General features: G+C 40.4%; 2 protein-coding genes across 4 annotated transcripts in view; one reads left to right on the forward strand and one right to left on the reverse strand.

The window, feature by feature from the left end:
- LOC132825885 (volume-regulated anion channel subunit LRRC8A) overlaps positions 1-11,032 on the reverse strand; it is a 59,392-nt gene extending 48,360 nt beyond the window's left edge. The window contains exon 1 of the mRNA XM_060841483.1: positions 10,621-11,032. The gene's annotated coding sequence lies outside the window, so the exon portion shown is untranslated. The remainder of the gene's footprint in view (positions 1-10,620) is intronic.
- LOC132825887 (kynurenine--oxoglutarate transaminase 1-like) overlaps positions 11,018-21,713 on the forward strand; it is a 47,469-nt gene continuing 36,773 nt past the window's right edge. Inside the window, exons 1-4 of one of the 3 annotated variants that reach the window (XM_060841488.1) lie at positions 11,018-11,221; positions 15,581-15,715; positions 18,379-18,437; positions 20,075-20,216. In XM_060841488.1, the coding sequence (XP_060697471.1) occupies positions 15,644-15,715; positions 18,379-18,437; positions 20,075-20,216 (273 nt within the window). In that variant the 5' untranslated portion in view covers positions 11,018-11,221; positions 15,581-15,643. Of the gene's footprint in view, positions 11,222-15,580; positions 15,716-16,369; positions 16,511-18,378; positions 18,438-20,074; positions 20,217-21,713 lie in introns of those variants that run through there. The other 2 variants (XM_060841487.1, XM_060841489.1) reach the window with 2 other exon arrangements.

The following is a 21,713-nucleotide window of genomic DNA, read 5'->3' on the forward strand; positions in this document are numbered from 1 at the left end:
AACTTCCTTTTATATCAGACAGTGTGACTGCCAGGCGGCTCCAAACTCCACAATCCTTCCAGTATCTTAATCCCAAAGCACAGCAAGATTTTGACTTTCAATACAGAACAAGGACATTTTAAAAGGATGTCAGTGAACCTTACCTTGAACTTATTGTTCTCCAATCTCTTGCACAATAGAGGCACTGTGACCTCCATGTCCGTAGCTTCATCAAAATTGAAATTTTAGATGAGTGTAAAAATAGTTTGCTTTTATAAAATGATGTGTTGTCTAAATATTTATATATTATCTGGAAACATAGAATGTCAGAGGCCTAATGCAGTGTAGCTTTTAGTAAGTTGGCTCCAATAGCCAAAAACAAATAAAACATTAAGTGGAGACACTGTGTCCACCATCTCAAGATACTGCAATACTCGCAGATAGGTTGAGGTACTATTGCTCACTTATCTCTAAATGCACTCCTTTGACACAAATGTAAACTCCAAAGGACAAAGGTTTATCAGCCAGGTATACAGCTTTGTGCTATTCTTAATTTAAGAGGTTATACTGTGGAACTGGTTTTGTTCACTAACATTTCACAGGAAAATGCAGTACTGGAAGTATTCAATAATTCCATATTTTACTTGCATAATTAGTCTTGTATTTCTTTTGGTGTATAGAAGGGCAAAGACATTTTTATTTGCTTGCCTAGGCTAATTTTTGAGGTGAGGACATTGCTGCATCAAATGACAAAGGGCAAAATGTTAAGAATGCTAATTACCTATCAACTGCAATAATATACCGATAATGAGATAACACACGTCTTGCTACAACAGAAAATTACACAACCACCATTTTGCTTCACTAAAATTACAACATTACAGAGCAACTTTCTTTCTCCATTTGTACACATTATCCATTGAAGAACATTAAATCTCACATGAAAAACAATCCAAATTTTCAAACAGAATGACTGTCACTTAGTAAGCAAAATGTCTTCAGTAGCTGTGGACTAATGGCAGGGGGAAAGATGTGGCAAAATAATTATTGCTACCTCAAGATCTGGGTGCAATGAGGGTATAAAATCACCTTACTTATCTCAGTTTTTGTGTCAATTTGTAAGGGACTTTTATCGGCTTTAATTAAAAATACAAATCTACATAAAAGTGACTGAAATTACTTTTCTCCAAGAATACTATTGTTTTTTTTGACAAAGAAAAGGAACCATCAAACATTGACCAGTAATTCATTGTATAGCATGACATTTGTTAATTTTGAAACTGGTTTCCACATGATCCCCACATGGATCTCCCTCACAAACTACTTTTCAGTCTTGGAAAATGTTGAGAATGATGGTTCCTCTGTGGAGGCCAGAGTCAAGGCACTGTAGATGGTCAAGCTGCTCAGAGACAGAAAAAGAAGTTTGGAAGGACAATGGCATTCAGGGATTTGTTAATGAGGGAAGTTGTCGGGTACCTCTGCAACTGTCAACGTGACTTCAAGATGGTATATTATCTCCCAGATATCAGGGTCATAGATGTCACAGAACAACTACAGGGAATTCAAAAGATGATGACGGTTATCTGCCAGAGGATGTGGTTTATGCTGGGACAAATGATGGGCAAATTCTGGATGTAGGGTATTTAGATGACATGGTGAAAATGCTGCACAGAGACTAGTCAACCTTTATTTACGTGTGCACAGTACATTAACTCTGACCACTTAGCTCAGAGTCAGTTTCTAGAATGAGGAGACTCTGAGACTCCTGTTTACACCTGTCAGCCAGGGCTCCCTGACTGGCCTGTCTTCAACATTTGGATTGCTCTTTCACCAAAACATTGGATGATGGATGGTATGGAGTTTTGTGAACATGCCAAATCACATTTGACTTTAGGAAATACTCAAATCCCTGCTGGTAAATGATGTCCCAATGCCTGTGACCAATACTTCCGGGAGTCCATGTATCATGAACGGTGTTCACAGTTTTTCAATTGTCATTAGAGTTTGGTGAATGAAGTCTATGGAACTTTGAGCATCCACAATGACCAAGAACATTGAAGGCATGAAAGGACTGGCATTGTCAACATGTAACTGAGTCCGGGTTTATAATAAGCAATTCCCACGAATATAAGGTAACTGCTCGCAGTAATTTTTGTCTTGTTAGCACTCTGGGCACTGCCCCAACAATGCAGCTATGTTGGCATCCAATCCTGGCCACCAGACAATTCTTGCCAACATTTTCATTTTGGAAACATCTGGAAGCCCCTGGTAGACTTCAGCCAGGTGGTGACCTTTACTTGGGACAATTACTCTTGCTCCCCATAATAATATGCCATCCTCTACGGTGATGTGGTCTCACCGGGTCCAGAAAGGTTTAAATTCTAAGTTTGTGAGAAGATTTGTAGCTCGGGTGCTTGTTGTTGTAGTTCTGTTCGCCGAGCTGGGAATTTGTGTTGCAGACGTTCCCCTGTCTAGGTGACATCCTCAGTGCTTGGGAGCCTCCTGTGGAGCGCTTCTGTAATCTTTCCTCCGGCATTTGTAGTGGTTTGAATCTGCCGCTTCCGGTTGTCAGTTCCAGCTGTCCGTTGCAGTGGTCGATATATTGGGTCTGGGTCGATGTGCTTATTGATTGAATCTGTGGATGAGTGCCATGCCTCTAGGAATTCCCTGGCTGTTCTCTGTTTGGCTTGTCCTATAATAGTAGTGTTATCCCAGTCGAACTCATGTTGCTTGTCATCTGTGTGTGTGGCTACTAAGGATAGCTGGTCGTGTCGTTTCGTGGCTAGTTGGTGTTCATGGATGCGGATCGTTAGCTGTCTTCCTGTTTGTCCTATGTAGTGTTTTGTGCAGTCCTTGCATGGGATTTTGTACACTACATTGGTTTTGCTCATGTTGGGTATCGGGTCCTTCATTCTGGTGCCCAACATGAGCAAAACCAATGTAGTGTACAAAGTCCCATGCAAGGACTGCACAAAACACTACATAGGACAAACAGGAAGACAGCTAACGATCCGCATCCATGAACACCAACTAGCCATGAAACGACACGACCAGCTATCCTTAGTAGCCACACACACAGATGACAAGCAACATGAATTCGACTGGGAAAACACTACTATTATAGGACAAGCCAAATAGACAACAGCCAGGGAATTCCTAGAGGCATGGCACTCGTCCACAGATTCAATCAATAAGCACATCGACCTGGACCCAATATACCAACCACTGCAATGGACAGCTGGAACTGATAACCGGAAGCAGCAGAGACAAACCACTATAAATGCCGGAGGAAAGATCACAGAATTTCTCCACAGGAGGCTCCCAAGCACTGAGGATGCCACCTAGACAGGGGACGAAACATCTGCAACACAAATTCCCAGGTCGGCGAACAGAACCACAAGAGGTTTAAATTCTCGATGCAATGGCCCTTTTGTTTCCGCCATCACTGCTAGCTGTTTTAGTTTTGCCAGGACTGGATCTTTTTTGTGTCTATAGTCTGATATTTCCACTGGCGACCAATGGAAGACAGCTCAAGGCACCCACATTTGCCACTTGGCCTCCTGGACAGTGTTCCAACTTGCAAATGTACACACTGAGGTGCGGTCGTTGGTTTGCTCGCCAAGCTGGCTGGTTGACACGCAAACGTTCCGTCACCATGCTATGTAACATCATCAGTGCGACTTCTGTGAAGTTGTTCCACTCTACTTGATATTTATATGGTTTGTTAAGGTGGATCGTGTCATTTCCAGTTTTGCTCTGCAGTGGTTTGTATATGGGGTCTATTTCTACATGCTTGATGGCATTCTGAGTAGAAAACTAGGCTTCTAGAAATTCCCATGCATACCTCTGGTTAGCTTGTCCTAGATTGGTTACATTGTCCCAGTCAAATTGATGGCCTTCATTGTCTGTATGTACTGAGATAAGGGAGAATTGGTTGTGCCATTTAGCTGCTAGTCAGTGTTTGTGTATCCAGACTGTTGGTTTTCTTCCGGCCTGTTAGATGTGGCATCAATGGCAGTCGTTACGTAGAATTTTATATATTATGTTGCTCCTGCATGTTGTGGGTATGAGGTCTTTCATCCTTGTGATTAGTTGGCATACTGTGGCTGTGGGTTGGTGTGCTACAATGATTCCTAGTGGTTGTAGGAATCTGGTTGTCATTTCTGATATGTTCTTAATATAGGGTAGGGTGACCAGTGTATTAGGGCATAGTGTCCTCTTGGCGCTGTCTGTCCACTCGGCTGTGAGGACCTTATGTAGATGTTCTTCCTCATTTTTGCGAAGCTCTGAAATGTTGCAGTGCGTTATAGCTTGTTTAAATAGTGTCCTGACATTAGCTCTGTTTGTGGGTGTTCGGTGATTGCTGTTGTAATTAAGGATTTGGTCCAAGTGGATGTTCTTCCTATAGACATTGGTTAGGAATTCACTGATGGTCACGCCAACCATGATGTCTAGGAATGGGAGTTGATTGTTGTTTACCTCTTCTCTGGTGATTTTGATACGGTATGTTATTGATGAGATGGTGTGTTTCTTCTAACTTTGTGCATTTGATGATGGCAAATGTATCGCCCACTGTCAGGTCTATAGCTTTGGTTGGATCAGGGGAAGGGCTGTGTTTTCCAGTCTTTGCATGACTGCTTCTGCTGAGTCCTGAGATGGGTGATTCCACGGGTGTGCCACTGACCTTTTGATATTCTTGGCCATTAAAGACGAAGTGAGTCGTGATGTGGAAGTTTAGTAGTTTGAGCATATTGTCCTTGCTGATGGAGTTGTTGGGGGTCAGCGTTACTGCTTCTTCTAGTAAAGCGGTGAAGATTTCTTTTGCTAGTGGAATGTCAATGGAAGTGAAGTGCTGTAACATCAAAGAAAACCATAATAATTTCATCGTAATCCATTTTGATGTTGTTGAGGAATTCCCAGGCTGAGTGGATGGGGGGGGGGATGATCCATCTATGAGGTGTTTCAGTCTCCGTTGTAATTCCTTGTGTGTCAGTGCATCTGGTAGGGAAACCATGGGCCTGAAGCGGTTGTTTGGCTTATGCATCTTGGGGAAATCAGTAAAAGTGGAGGGCGCTGGTTTCATTCTGAGGTTATCTGTCCAGTCTAATTGAGCTTTTTCAATGTATAAATGATCCTGTTTTCTAACTGTGGTGTGCGGTCTGTCTCCATCTGTTGGTATGCGTCAATGTCTGCTATGCCTGTGCTTTTTCAATATAGAGATGCCGGTCTGGGACGGACAAAGCCAAAGAACACATGATACCATGTAATACTCCAACAGGTTTATTTGAACCCGCAAGCTTTTGGAGTTCCACTCATTCCTCAGGCAGCTAGCTCAAAACCAATTATGGAAAGAGTAGGGACCACTAGCAACCATAGAGGTGATCTATCTGTAGACCCAGGAGGTGTAAGCACAGTCCTCAATGAATTCTTTGCATTGAAGTTCACAAGGGAAATGGTCAAACAGGTATAGAGAACAGAGTGGAGGACTGTGAAATATTACAGTGTGAGAGAGGCAAGTTTAGTAGCCTTAAAAAAAGGATAAATCTGCAGGCCCGAGTGAGGTGTATCCCCCTCTATTGAGTGAGATAAAGGTGGAGCTATCTGGGGTCTGAGCTGCTGGGGCTTCCTAATTACCTCCTCAAAAAAATCATATTTATCAAACATGACATTCCTTTGACAAATTCATACTGACTATCCATGATTAATTCATACTGACTATCCATGATTAATTCATGTCTCCAAGTGAAAATAGATTCCATGTCTCAAAAGTCTCTCCACCAAATTTCCCACCACTGAGGCTGCACTTAATGGTGTCTGATTTCTTGGTTCGTCCCTTCCTTTTCATTTTTTAAAAAAAAACCTTAGCATGAACCTCTGAGGTCCATTAGTGGCAGTAATTTCCAAAACTGAAAGTCAATGAGTCAGCACACTGATTGGCATGCACAGACCCTTAAAGTGGCTGCACAGCCACACAGCTTGGATCAAGCATTGTACTGATATCTGCTCCTTTGCCTTTCTCAACAGAGTCAAAGAATTATACAGCTTGGAAACAAGCCCTTCAGTCCAACTTGCCTCTGCTGACTAACCTAGTCCCATTTGCCTGTGTTTGGCCCATATCTCTGCAAATCTTTCCTATTCATATACCTGTTCAAATATATTTTAAATGTTGTATCAGTACCTGTATCTACCACTTCTTCTGACAGTTCATTCCATTTACATGTCACACACTATGTGAAAAAGTGTATAAGCTTCACTTTCTACTTTTATAAAGTAAGTATGACTGACACTGATTTATGGATCTATAATTATTTTTCTTCCACATCTCCAAAAGTTATTGCACATAAAGACGAATCTGTGTAATTATTAGGGTACATAATTTATAAGGGGATGTGCATTTCATAAAGGGATCATACAGACAAGATAAAGTGTAAAACACCTATATAAAAGTAGAAATCTAAAAAATTACAGCAAATGATGTAATAATCAGCACGTTTGGCAGCATATCTTTGGAGAAAGAAACAGAATTAAAGTGTTGAGTTGAACAGAACTCTCCTTCGAGTCAAATGACTCCTTTTCAGAATAGTCAGATTTGACTTGAAACAATAACTTTTTCTGTCCCCACAGATGGTGAGACTATTTTTAAGAAAAATACATATGCTTGGCCCATAGAATTACAAGCAGAAGCAGTAAACTATTCTTTTCTTCCAACGATACTCACCAAAATCAAAAATCCCTTCCCAATGTCTGATTTTATCCAAGTGACAGTGGAGAGGACATCACTGGGTACTCACCTCGTGCTCAAGAAGGGAATCTATTGCCTGTATATTATCAAAATAAATAGTCTGGATACATCTCATCCCAGATTGCGGATGTATTCATTTTTAAGACTTCTAACCATGCTAGTATCTTCTCTCTCTCTGTTTATTTCTTTAAATATTTCACAGTCCTTTATCCTGAAATCTATACCATTTCCACTGTGTCAATTTTCACAAAGTATTAATAAAGAGGGCAATACATTTGATTTGGCTACAGCAAGACTTTTGATAAGGTAACAGATTGGTCAAAAATGTAAGGATGATGTAAGAGGTACGTTTCTGTGATTGAAAGATTATTTCCAGTGGGGATGCACATGTCTGAACATTTGGCACATGTGAAAGTGGCACTTGGACTTAAATGTAGAGGGTATGATCAAGAAGTTTAATATAGTGCAAATAGTGAGGATAACGATAAACTGCAGGAGATCAATGACCTGGCCAAGAGCAGGGAGGTTACGTTGGAACTGATTGGGCCATAGCTGGAATTAATGTGTGTAACTGTGATCACACGTTGTAGATTGCACTGGAGAGGGTACACAAGAGATTTACTAGGATGCTGCCCAGGTTAGTTCTATAAGAGTATGAGGAATATATATAGGGCAGAAACGAAGGCACTTTTCTCATTTATAGATTTAAGGTAGGAATAGAAAATTAGAATGAGAATTAAAATTTTACATGGAGGGTGGTGGGAATTTGAAATGCTCTACCTAAAAAAAGTGGTTAAGTGAGAAACATTTGTGCCATTTAGATATCCAGTGCAGACACACTGAGCTGAATGGTTTCCTTCTGTGCTGTAAACATCTATGAGTTTATGATTGAACTTGCTTTTCATAACAAATCTCATTTCTTGTCAATGACCATGAACCAGCAAACTACAACAAGCATCCTCACACATTTGAAGAAATAAAAGTCTTCAATGGCGAATAGCAATTGAGGACAGCAACCCATTGTTGAATGGCAGATTGACATATTGTTAACCTGAACTTCAATCAATCACAGCAGCATTAACAGTTGCGTTTGATCTTGTCTTCACCACATGTCTACGGAGAAAAGCCTTTGCAGCAGAGACTGCTGGACAGCAAAATGCGACAAAATACCTGCCTACTTATTAGCTTTGTATACATACTTAGTCACAATGAGGTGACAGTGTAATTCAGTCTAGTAGGTGATCATCACAACAGACTATTTACTGCATTGGAGACTTTCAGTTGTCAGACTCTAAACCATCCAAATTCTGTACATTTTTAAATCTGATCATCTACTGCTTCTGGATTTATTGCCATTTTAATAACTACTCATTGTGTATGTATTCAATGGTTTTAATGCAATGAAATATCACAAGATGCTTAGCAGGAACATTATAAAACAAAAAGTGATACTGCCACAAAAAATATATATTATGTTAGATGACTAAACATTTGGTCAAAGAAAAAACATTTAACTTGTGCCTTAATAGGAGGAAAACAAGAAGGAGAGGTGAAGATATATAGCGAGGGTTTTAGAGAATTCCAGAGCTTGAGGTCTAGGTAACTGAAGGCAAAGCCACTAGTTGTGGAGAAATCTAAAAGGCCAGGACTGGAAACACCAAGATTTCTCAGAGATGTGCTCCCAGAGGATATTACAGAGATCTGGAGGTACAGGACATAGAGGGATTCAAAATCAAAGCTCATAATTGAGAGTCAAGATGCTGCTTGAACAGGAATCGATGTAGACTAGCGAGCATAGATAAATGAGACTAGCTGTGATTTGAAACATGGGCAAATTTTCAATGTCCTCACATTTTCAGAGGTGGAAAATATGATTCACCAGATGAGAATAACTAAATGACAAAATAATTACTAGGTGTTGCATTTCAGATGCCCCAGTCATGGCAGTGACATTTCACATCTACTGTTCCCCAAACTATGCCTTCTAAACACTGCAAGCATTTGCCAACCCTGAGTTCATGACCAAGAGCAAACCAACTATAATCAATGTGCATTGGATTTGCAAAAAACACTATTGCCCTGATTACCAGACTGACTGATACTGATTCCCCAGCTGTCAGTTCATGGTCAACAAAATCATGGTTGTTAGCCAAAGACACCAAAGTCCAAACTGCAGGCTCATGGCTACCAGAGTGGCCAGCTGACTGCTATCTGTATATATGGCTATCAATATATTCCCACCAGAACTCTAGCTGTTAATCCTAGCAAGTTCCAAATGTCTAGCCATTGTCAGCAGATTCCAGGTTGCAATTCTCATCTAAACCCAGTCAAGCAGGAATTCAACCCAAGTCTGAGCTGACAGTCACTCCCAGTAGATCCCAGGGTGCCATTCTTATCAGAGCCGCCCTGCCAGCAATTGCCCAGAATCCAGACATCCAGTCATTCCCACAAATCACATGCTGCCAGCCATTCCCAGCTGATCCTAGGTTATTACTCCCAAGTGATCCCAGTCTGCTGGCCATTCCCAGCTGATCCCAGCCTACCAGCCATTCCCAGCTGATCCCAAGATATTACTCCCAACTGATCTCAGTGTGTCGGCCATTCCCAGCTGATCCCAGAGTATTACTCTCAGCTGATCCCAGACTGCCGGCCATTCCCAGCTGATCCCAGGGTTCTACTCTCAGCTGATCCCAGTCTGCTGGCCATTCCCAGCTGATCCCAGGGTTCTACTCTCAGCTGATCCCAGACTGCCGGCCATTCCCAGCTGATCCAGGGTATTACTCCCAGCTGATCCCATACTGCCGGCTATTCCCAACTGATCCCAGGATTCTACTCTCAGCTGATCCCAGACTGCCGGCTATTCCCAGCTGATCCCAGGGTTCTACTCTCAGCTGATCCCAGACTGCCGGCCATTCCCAGCTGATCCCAGGGTTCTACTCTCAGCTGATCCCAGACTGCCGGCCATTCCCAGCTGATCCAGGGTATTACTCCCAGCTGATCCCATACTGCCGGCTATTCCCAACGGATCCCAGGATTCTACTCTCAGCTGATCCCAGACTGCCGGCTATTCCCAGCTGATCCCAGGATTCTACTCAGCTGATCCCAGTCTGCCGGCCATTCCCAGCTGATCCCAGGGTATTACTCCCAGCTGATCCCAGGGTTCTACTCAGCTGATCCCAGACTGCCGGCTATTCCCAACGGATCCCAGGATTCTACTCTCAGCTGATCCCAGACTGCCGGCTATTCCCAGCTGATCCCAGGGTTCTACTCAGCTGATCCCAGACTGCCGGCCATTCCCAGCTGATCCAGGGTATTACTCCCAGCTGATCCCAGACTGCCGGCTATTCCCAACGGATCCCAGGATTCTACTCTCAGCTGATCCCAGACTGCCGGCTATTCCCAGCTGATCCCAGGATTCTACTCAGCTGATCCCAGTCTGCCGGCCATTCCCAGCTGATCCCAGGGTATTACTCCCAGCTGATCCCAGACTGCCGGCTATTCCCAGCTGATCCCAGGGTATTACTCCCAGCTGATCCCAGGATTCTACTCTCAGCTGATCCCAGACTGCCGGCTATTCCCAGCTGATCCCAGGATTCTACTCAGCTGATCCCAGTCTGCCGGCCATTCCCAGCTGATCCCAGGGTATTACTCCCAGCTGATCCCAGGGTATTACTCCCAGCTGATCCCAGGATTCTACTCTCAGCTGATCCCAGTCTGCCGGCCATTCCCAGCTGATCCCAGAGTATTACTCCCAGCTGATCCCAGACTGCCGGCTATTCCCAGCTGATCACGGGATCCCAAACTCCGGAGGTGTAAAATCCAGGCTGATGCCGGTGAACACTAAGCCAGGGCAGTTCATTGACTGAAAGAAACACACCGCGCAGCCAGTCCCAGCTCACCTCCCGAGCAGCGGGCCGCACTCTGCCTCCGCGGGCTTTATTCACACGGGCCAGTCCGTGTTCGGAGTTAATTTGTTTGTTTAGTGTTTTTTTGGTGGTGGGGGGGAGGGGGCAATGGGGGGGGTATTCTCCCCTCAGGAACAAACATTCCCCCACCCCGGAGGAAGTGACGTCACACGCGAGCCGGAAAGGGCGCGATCCCTGCTGGCTGCAAATCCGCCAGTTGGAGAGTTTGCGCCAAAACTTGAACGGTCCGGTCGATCAGTTCGTTCGATTTTGGCTCAGTCAGTTTCCTCAGGGGAAAACAAAAAATCAAACTCCACCCCGACCGAATACCCGAACCGTCTTCATTTTGTCCGCGGTCGTGGTTGTTTGCAGGGTGGGTGGGTGTTGGGGAGGAAGTGAACATGAGTGTGCGATCCCTCTTTGGGTCCGGGGTGCCGCACGGGGGTTGGGCCCAGGACAAAGGATCCGCCCCGTGGAGGTTTCCCTGCCGCGAGAAGGTCCGCCCTGCGAGCGGCTCCCCCCACCCAGGACAGAGTGAAGGCGGCGACATTGACATCAATCATAAGGGGCTCGTCTCGGTCTCCTGTGCGACTGAGTGAGTAAATGCAAGAAGAACAGTGACATCCAGTTGACAATACGTGAAAAATATTAAAGGGGGCGAGTAGGGAATATAGCAGTATAAGTAAAAGACATAATGTTGAGGTGCCAGTGTTGGACTGGGTTGGACAAAATTAAACATAATATAACACCAGATTATAATCCAACCTTTGGACTATAACCTGGTGTTGATTTTTTTTAAACAAAGTAAAAGACAGTCTGAAAGATGAGTTTGACAGGTAACACAAACACCTTAGACGGAAGCTTCTAGATGCCAGACCCCGGGGGGGGAACACGGTTGTTGTTTGTTTTTTGTCAAAAGAGATTTTATTTTAAATGGTTTTCAAACTGCTTAAAATATTTTCTTTTTTTGATTACAGAGCGTCACCTGTTATGGGAGATACTAGTCAAGTCACATTTTTGTGATTTGTAAATATGTTTTTGGGGTGGCTTAGGTTTGGCAACGTGTGTGGAGAGAAAACACTCTTAAACATTCGAGTAGTTAAAACCTCGAACTGGGAATGCTGGAAATGTCAAACAAAAAAGTAGTGGTGAAAATTCGGCAGGTCTGGCGGCATCTGTGGAGAGAGAATATTTGAGTGCTGAAGTCCCTGGACTCCAAACATTAACTCTGTTTTCTGTCCGCAGATGCTGCTTGACCTCTCGAGTTTCTCGAACAATTTGTTTTGTCTTCCACAACTACCAAACCTGGTGAATCTCCCCAGAGATTTGTGTTTTTATTTCACATCTCCAAAGTCTGTAGCATTGCTTTTTTTTTGAGTCACATTTGTGATCTGGTGTGACAAAACATTCAAATCCTATATAAAAAAGAAAGGAGGCCATTTGTCTGTCATGTCTCTCGTGCTGGCTCTCCAAAGGAGCAGTTCAACTGCAGCTACTTCTTGCTTTTTGCGTATAGACCTGAACATTCTTTGTTTTCAGATAACGCAATTCCCTGTTGAATGTCTTGATTGTGTTTGATTCCTATACACCTTGGCAATGCAAAATCTTCACCTGTCACTGCATAAGGATTGTTTTGTTCTTTACCTGAAGTTTGTGCCCTCTGGTTTTCAATCTGGCCACCAACGACAACACACTTTCCTTATCTGAAAGCTAGGTAAAATAAAGTTGCCTGGTGTGAAATACTGGCAACCAACTTGTGGAAAGGATGTGAATCAAAATGAGGAACCTGTTTCCTTTTGGATGGATTGCAGTACATAAACAAAATTAATTTAAGTCTTCACACAATTTTTAAAAAGCTTAATTTAGTTTTTAAGAGTGGAGGAAACTCATCCAACACTGGAGTAGCACCATGCTGTTAGAGAATTGGCAACGAAGGACTGCTCTATTGTTGGATGTGCCAGCTTTTGGATGAAAGGTTACAGCATGTTCAGATGGGTGTGAATGATCCCACAGAACTATTGTTAACAGAAATTTCACAGAGGTGTAAATGATAAGGAAAGATGAGGCAAACAAACTTAGAGCTCCTTGGAATGAATAAAGAGAAATTTATTAAGTTAAAGAAGAAAAAATATGCATTTAATTGGTGTCAGATAGAAAATGCAATTGAGCATGTTTAATAGAAGCTGAATAAAGATGGTTCGGAAAGGATATAAAAAAATTAGTTGCAAAAATGAATTACAACAAGAAAAGACTAGCAGCCAACATAAAGGGGAATCGCAGTCATCTACAGGCATATAAACAATGAAAGAGTGGTGAAAGGAGAAGTCCAATTAGGGACCATAATGGAATTTACATATGAAAGCAGAATTCTGGCTGAGATGTCAACTAAAGATGTCTTCGTTAAGGAAGGACATTTGTCCAGGTCCTGGTGACAGAACAGGAAACATCATTTGTGGAAGAACTGCAACTTAATATGAATGTTCAAAGTTTGGGAGAAGATTTGTAGCTCAGGTGCTCGTTTTTGTGGTTCTGTTCGCCGAGCTGGGAGTTTGTGTTGCAAACATTTCATCCCCTGTCTAGGTGACATTCTCAGTGCTTGGGAGCCTCTTGTGAAGCGCTTCTGTGATGTTTCCTCCGGCATTTATAGTGGCTTGTCTCTGCCGCTTCCGGTTGACAACCGGAAGCAGCAGAGACAAGCCACCATAAATGCCAGAGGAAACATCACAGAAGCTCTTCACAAGAGGCTCCCAAGCACTGAGAATGTCACCTAGACAGGGGACGAAACGTTTGCAACACAAACTCCCAGCTTGGCGAACAGAACCACAATAATATCAATGTCATCCATATCACATGTAACCTCTTCAAAGAACTCCAGCAAGTTAATTAAACATGGTTTTACCTTTAGAAATCTGTACTGGCTCTTCCTAATTAACCCACACATTTTCATGTAACTTCTCGTTCTATCCCAAATAATTGCTTCAAGAAGTTTCCCACCACTAAAATTAAACTGACTAGTTTGTACTTTCTAGACTTAACTTTCAGGCTCCTTTTGATAAAGGGTAATACACATACAATTCGCCGGTCCTTTTGGTATCATCCGAGAATTTAGGAAAGATTTAAGAAATATTGTCAGTGACTCTGTATTTTCCACTCTCACTTGCTTTGATGTCCTTGAAAGTTTTGCTTCTGGTACCAATCAACTTTGACATAGTGATAGTCTTTCCAAATACCGCATCAACAATTCAGGAGACTTCATGTTAGTATTTTCTCTGCTGCAGAGAGATGAAAAACATCTCATTAGTTTCTACAAAATGATTTCTTTTCCTCCTTGTGGAGTTAAAATTTTCACATTCCTGAAGTTTATTGGTGATGGCATACTTTTTTTTCCTTCCAAATCCATAGAGGAAAATCATCAGTGTCTCAACAGCAAAGCAGCCTGACCAAAGAGAGAAATAATAAGTCAACCCGCAACCATTCTGGCAAATCTTCACATTCAACTCAATTCCAGAACAATGGAATCAAATTATTACTGCAGTCGTAGACTCCTGTGATTTCAAGCATTGTTGTCACTGAGACTGATTTTGATTAAATCAATGCTGAAATGTGTGTTGATCTGGAACAAAAATGAACAGCCTTGGTTGGCTGAACCACTCAAAGATGCAAGTCAAGAATACAGCACTTCAGCAGCTCGAGGCTGTTGTTCAATGACAAATCCAGAAAATAAAGAGTATATAGTGGAAAGGTGTTACATGTAATGTGTTACATCAATAATTGAGCTGCAGTTCCCTTTTCTAAAGCAACACAGGAATTGACATAACGATGAGAGACAAAATCAAACATAAATGGATTTTTAAAAAATTGTATATAGGGTGTCATTTCGCTGAGTTGGCTGGATGGTTGATTTGTAATGTAGTATGATGCCAACAGTGTGGGTTTTCTACCTGGACTGACTGAGGTTGCTATGAAGGACTTCTCAACCTTTCTTCTCGCCTGAGGCAGGGTGACCCTTAGGTTAAACCACTATGAGTCACAAGATTCTAATGAGAAAGCTCACCTAAGCTCTGGTAGGACCATGCTGACTTTACCTATTTACCCTGTCTGTACTTAACCCAAAATTTAGCTGACCTTCTGATCTTTACCTTGCAAACCCTTTTGCTGCTTTTTAAAGCATGGATCAGCAATCAAGTATGGGGCATTTTTCTTAGCTCTATATTTGCCTACTAATTGGATTAGATCATTGAGTGTTGTGGGCTATATTTTATGATCTGGAGAAATGAATGGCATGAGAAGTAGTAATATTATTGAGAACCTGAAAGAACTTGGTTAAATTTATATAGTTGATATGCTGTAGATATGTTCAGCATATATTTTTTCTTTTATATAACTCCTTCCTCATAATGGACCGATGTCTGCAGGAAAATGGATGCAAAACTGCTGTATTTATAAGCTGTTTTTTGACGATATTTGAGAGATATTTAATATCTCTCAAGATATTTTGATGATAGTTGAGAGATATTTAATTTTATGTAAAATAATAATTTGGGAATTTCATTGACATATTCCTTGTGCTAAGTAAAAATTAACTGTTAAAAAAATTAAATTGCCATTAATTTTGTGCTGATTATCATTATTATAAACCACTTTGAAAAATATTTCTTTCGTAATTTGCAATTATGTAGCATCTCAACATAGAAAAACATGTCTCAGTGGACTTCAAAACAGATAACATTTTTGCAAACTATAAAGAACGTTCAGTATACATTAATATAAACTTATGCAAAGTTAGTGAAAATCACAATGCTTGTAATCATTTTGTAATGCAATATGAAACCCAAATTCATATTTTGTATTAAAGTTTTTCCTGTTGTATTATTGTTCGTTAAACAAAAATGGTATTCTGCTGAATATGTCTAATAACTATAAGTTTATTTAGTGCATGTACCTTCATGTCCAGCAGATGGTGGTCGGAAGACTAGAAGAATTGTAAATAGCCCTAATTACAGAAGAGGTAGCAGATATGCTCAGGGGACCTGCGCATATAATCATAAGAAATAACAGTTCGATTAGCAACATTTTGCAGAGGAAGAAGGTAAACAATTTTTTTTCTGCAGTTACTTAGCTATGAAAATTTGAGTGTAAAAGAAGGAAGGCAACTTTTAGTAATTCCTTAAAGTATAAATGGGATGACTGTAATGTAGTGAAACATCACAACGATTTTGTACAGAATAGGATCTCACAGCAATGACAAATTAACTTGTTTTTGATGATCTTGCTTGAAAGAAGGATGTTGATCTAAAAATTGGGCACATTTTCTCTGCATCTTCCACCTAATCAGACAGACAGGACTTTGGCTTTATAGTTCATCTAAAAGATGGTCTGTCAGTAGCACAATGCATTTTCAGTCTTAAAAGTGTTCTAAGCTTCTAATGAGTCTTGCTCTCTATGTGCCTTATTGATAAATGATATGACTATTCAAAAATTATTTGTAATACGGAAAAAAATTGTTTCCACATGTTCATTTTATCATTTGACAGTGTTTAAAATGATAAAACAGTAATCAACAGTCCAAGCAGAAATAATAGAGAACCAAAGCTTAAAGATATCCAAGATTCCAGTTAGCATCTGAAGATAACAGATAAATAGTGATATTTTGCCTGTCTTGTTTTCAGTCTGATAACAGCTGCAATGTCTGATTGAGTTATTTGAGGTCATTCATGTAACAAAGTCATTTGTGTCAATCCAGTCAGTGGAAAAGAAGAAAGGAATCAAAGTTGATTGTGAAGATTGATGACACTGAGAATCGTGATTTCATCAGAGGAGAATTCAGTGATACGAGACTCCAGTTTGGTGGATAGAAAGTTGGAAGTTTTAAAAAGTCATTGAGGTTAGTGGAGTGATAGTGATGGTTGATGAATTTAGCTTTGTTATTTCTAGCTATAGGTACGTTATTTGACGTTGGGTGATTGTTGCAAGCCAGCATACGCTGCAGAGGTCTTGAAATAAATAAAGACACAATATACCTAAAGTCACATCTTGGACTGCCGTGTGCACTATTCCCCATTGCTTGTCCAAAAGGCCCTCGACAGTTTGCGTTCATTCCTGTTTTTGTGAGGTAATGCTTCTTGTTTCCCAGTATCAACTAATGATATAATATGTAGTGCTTGTACCCTTCAGCGTTTTGTTTCATTATACCTTCATTTTTTATTACTGATGCTCTGTCTATTTATTATTTGTATCTGCCATCTTGGCTCAGTGTAAGCATGCTTTCATTATAGGATGGCTTTTGGTTTAGGCCTCTTTGCTTGATCTGAGCACATAATCCAACTAGTATTTCATTGTATGACTGAGGGATAACTGATTGATTGTGGGGAAATACCAACTTTTGTATGAGTCATTAAAATGAACTTCATCTTCCTATTTTAGGTGGATATCAGAGATCCTTTGGTACTCTGCAGAAAAGAGGTTGAGAGATTTCCCAATGTCCTTATCAAAATTTATTCCCCAACACCACCATATGAAAGGAGTAATCAGTTACTTGTCTCATCATTGTGGGTTTTTGTGCAAATTTACTGCGTGTTGGTCAACATAACAGCATCAGCTTCAGAAGTACCGATTGCAAGTTTAATAAAGGATTGGCCCAATGTTTTTATATCTCTTACATATCCATTTTATAGCAGATATTCTGTACTTTGTAATAATCTCTTTCAACTGATGTGTGGCTTGCTGCCTAATTCTACACTTCTGCAACAATGTAGCAAATACTGCCATGTGTTACATAAAATTTTGCATCACAGAAACAGGCCATTCTGACCAACTGATCTCTGCTGGTCTAGATTTAAGTGGTGCTGGAAAAGCACAGCAGGTCAGGCAGTGTCGGAGGAGCGGGAAAATCGACCTTTCAGGCAAAAGCCCTTCATCAGGAAGGGCTGATGAAGGGCTATTCCTGATGAAGGGCTTTCCCCCGAAACGTTGATTTTCCTGCTCCTCCGATACTGCCTGACCTGCTGTGCTTTTCCAGCACCACTCTAATCTAGACTCTGATCTCCAGCATCTGCAGTCCTCACTTTTGCCTGATCTCTGCTGGTGTTTATAATTTCAATGTCCTGCCATTTGACATCATTTCAGCCAATTAGAATACCCTATTTACTTTCCCCTTGTGCTTAAGTAATTTCCACTTAAAAGGTCTGACCTTTTTTTTGGTGGCCAGTTCTCCATTCTCACCATCCTCTATCATTAAAAAAAAACATTTAAATTTATTATTTGATTTATTAGTAACTAGTTAAATTTATGGTCCTGAGTTTTGAACTTTGCTCCAAATGGAAACATTTGTAAATTAGTCCTATCAGACCCACCTCTCAGTTCTACTAGAGAAGTCGGCCTGACTGTTTTATTTGACCTAATAGGTATAACATCTTAGTTATTGAATCCCTAAGATTTTTTTGCACTTTCTTCGAATGCCTCTATATCCTTTTTTTTTAAATACAGACAGACTTCCAACTGCCATCTAAGTAAGGATTTGTTGAAGTTTAACATTACTTTTTAAATTTTGTTCCTTTAGACAGGAAGCTCAATGGCCAATTGTTTGTGAAATTTTGTTTCCTTTATGCAGGAATGTTCAAACATTTGTTTTTGACTAGTGTCTTGATCATGTACAAGCGATAATTATTTTTTTTGTTACGGTTTGCTGTTGTTCTTTATTTAAGTGATTGAATTTGGCAATTGTAAATTAAATCTGTTGTCTATGTTGTTTAGGTAATGATGTCCCAGCAGATTCATTCTCGGAGAATTGAAGGATTAGACAAGAATGTTTGGTAAATTGATGGTTTGCTTACGGGAGAAGTTTACTGAGTATAAAAAGACATTGAGGAATCTTGTCTATTGCTAGATATCAGTGGGTGGAATATCGTGGTTCAATATAACTTGTTATGGCAATTGCAAGATTTTTCATATTGCATACTCAAAGTATTTATAATGCAAGAGTGATTTTGTGAAATCCTCTGCAATTGTGCATCTCAATTTATGTTAAAAATAACTTAAAGGTTGCTTCAAATTTGTTTTACAAAAGAAAAATCTTACGTTGCATGAAAGTGGACTTAGTTGCACCTGTTCTGTGGCCAAAGTGTCCTTAACGATTCTTTGTACAGATGCTGGTGCACATGTTGTCCATCTACAAGAACAGGGATGGCACATTGTGGCAGCAGTCAGTATTCAATGCTGATCTGACGTAAGCAGCTCTATTGCATGTTCACACCTAAGCTTGCATGTTGTATATGTATTGAATAGCAGGAAGGATCCCAACAAGCACTGTTGAAAGGGATCATTAAACGTTTACAGCTGTGGACCCTTTGCTCACTTCAAGGCTAATGTGTAAACTTCTTCCTCTAGACATGGCTGTATGAATAGGAAAGCCGCTTGAAATTAAGCATGACTGGGGAAATGAGAAGAGGATATGTGAAGCAGGACTAGCTGCTAGAATGGAGTGATAGGCTCTCAGGAAGAGGCCATTTCCTCATAGCATCCATAGATAGCAATTTTCCTACCTGGACCTCAGCCAGAAACAATATGGGATATCTGCATTTCTTCAGGATGGTATTCTCTGAAATCTGTGCCTGCGATCACAATGGCAAAGGCAGTACTGCCTGTGACTGTGACAGTGACTGTAATAATTAACTTTTCTACGTTGCTTTCCAATCTGGTGCTGCAAATATTAGCACCACTTTGCTGTTCACTGTTGTTAAGGGGCCTCTCTATTCAAAATGTCAGATACAAATGGAATGAGCTCCTGGTTTACTGCCTTCTTCGTTGTCCAATGTCCATTGACTCAACCCACATTGCTTTCCAGTTTCCCAGCACCTGCTCCATCCAGAATGCATCTCTGATTTTAGAGAAGCAGCCTAACATTAAGCATTCCTTTAAGAAGTGCTAATATGTATCAATTTTGGACCATTTATTGATTTTGCAATCAGTCAGCATTGTGATACTATGCAGCCTGTGTTTCCGCTGAATGGATGCAGGCTAATCGCACCTGTTTTCAGTCATTACCTAATTTTGCTCCCTAGGGCTCTTGTGGAACAGTAGTGGTGTCTGTATGGACTAGGAGGTCCCACCTGGTCCAGAGATGTATTATAATATATCTGAATAGGTAACTGAAAAACATTCCTAGAAAGTTTCAAGTTCCACTGAGGATGCTGCAGTTATTTTTGGCAAGATGCAAAAGAAGGTGATTCAGTCAATTCTTGTAAGGTAAAGAAAAATGTGAAATTTTGTTGAGTATTCGACCACTCTTGAACACGTTAACAGTCAGTTGCAAAGCAGAATTGCCAGTGATACCTGTACGTAATGACTTGCTCCCTTTATAGCAAGGTACTTGTGTTGAGTTGGATAAGAGAAAGAGATGTGGAAGCAACTAAAGGGAATTCTGATGTGTATTTATTTCCATTATTTTCAGGGTCGAATTTACAAAACTTGCTGCTGACCATGCGGTTGTCAACCTAGGACAAGGATTTCCTGACTTCTCCCCTCCAAATTTTGTAAAAGATGCTTTCACAAAGGCTATAAATGGTGACTTCAACCAGTATACCAGGGCTTCTGTGAGTATTTACTTTCAGTAATATATCAAAACATAAGATTATCCAGTGCACTGTAGTTATTGAAGTAACTTTGAAGAACAATTTTAGTATATTTTGATATTAACCACTTATCTTGAAGGGATACTCCCAAAAGACATTTGTTTGTCCTGCTGGATGACTGAATGTTCAATATGGTAACAAAATGTGCAGGTTTATGGAATGCTGAATGTAAGTTCTAAAATCCTTTGACATTTTCATTGAGCCAAATGATCATTAAAAATCTGTTCTGCAGAATTTTTTCAGTCGTGTTGATAATCATTCATACCCAACATGTTGAAATGGCTATGAGTACCCCAACAGACAAGTTGACGATGATGAATTGGAAAGAAGTAACCTCACCACCACTTGTCCTATCAGTAATGGCACTGTGTTGGATAATGTAGAGAAGATTTATAATCTGTTTTGAGTGTGTCTAGTGCATACTTAGAGTTGGCCTGTGCAACTCTGAGCACAAGACATGTAAAAATCACTTGCTTCTCACTACTGTCCTTTCAATGGAAGATCTGATTGAGTTGCATATCAGAATTAAGCTTTGCAGATCAATAAATTTCTGCCATTCACTATTGACATTCACAACTATAAGATGACTAGCAAGTGGCCAGTACATAGAAGAGTCAGTACAAATAGGAATGATGGCTATGAAGTTTAAAAGAAAAATCTTTAAAGAGGGCATCTAATCTTTAACTAATCTTCTTTTGTTGCCCCTGCACTATTATTTCATATGTTAATCCAGGATCAATCCTTTATCCCTTCTATTTCTTATTTACATGCTCTCTTCAGCAACATTATATGAAGTGTTATGAAGGTGTACCTTTAAGAGAGAGGGGAAGCTAGCAATGACTGACTGAAAGTACAGAGCATCCTGAACAATTTTAAAATGTAACACTTGGTTGAAACAAATAGCTGGAGTTGTGTTGCAATGGAACAAAAACAAATTCAAATTTGGCCACTCAAATTATGCCCTAGATACCAAAATACAATCAAATTTGAATTTAGTGTTTTGATAACATCAAACCAATGAAATGATCTGATGTTTTGGGCTATAAAACCAGACATATTGAACAGTTAGGGGTAGAACTGCCAAGAAAACCAACAGGTATAGACCATTAGCCGAACAGCTCTCTGAAAGGTACCCGTGCATAAGAAAAGTTTGTGCAGCAAAAGACCGAAGAAGAGATGACCCAGGAAAACCCAGAGAAAAATTTAGAGTGAAATCTACAAAGGAGAATTGACAAAGCTGATTGACAAAAAAAATCATGTTTTGAAACCAACCTTAATCAGGGTTTTTTTTAATAGGACCAGTATTGTAGAGAGGGAGGTAAAAGATAGGTTTAAGAGAAAAGAGTTATAAATAGTTGTTGGTTTTAATATTCTCTAGTCTTAAAGAATTAAATTGTTAATTTTTACTTTAAATAGTGATTTATGAGATAGTTCTTTGCCTCTCAAAATTTAACAGAT

The sequence above is a fragment of the Hemiscyllium ocellatum genome, chromosome 21 (genome assembly GCF_020745735.1).
Source record: "Hemiscyllium ocellatum isolate sHemOce1 chromosome 21, sHemOce1.pat.X.cur, whole genome shotgun sequence".
Taxonomy (NCBI): domain Eukaryota; kingdom Metazoa; phylum Chordata; class Chondrichthyes; order Orectolobiformes; family Hemiscylliidae; genus Hemiscyllium; species Hemiscyllium ocellatum.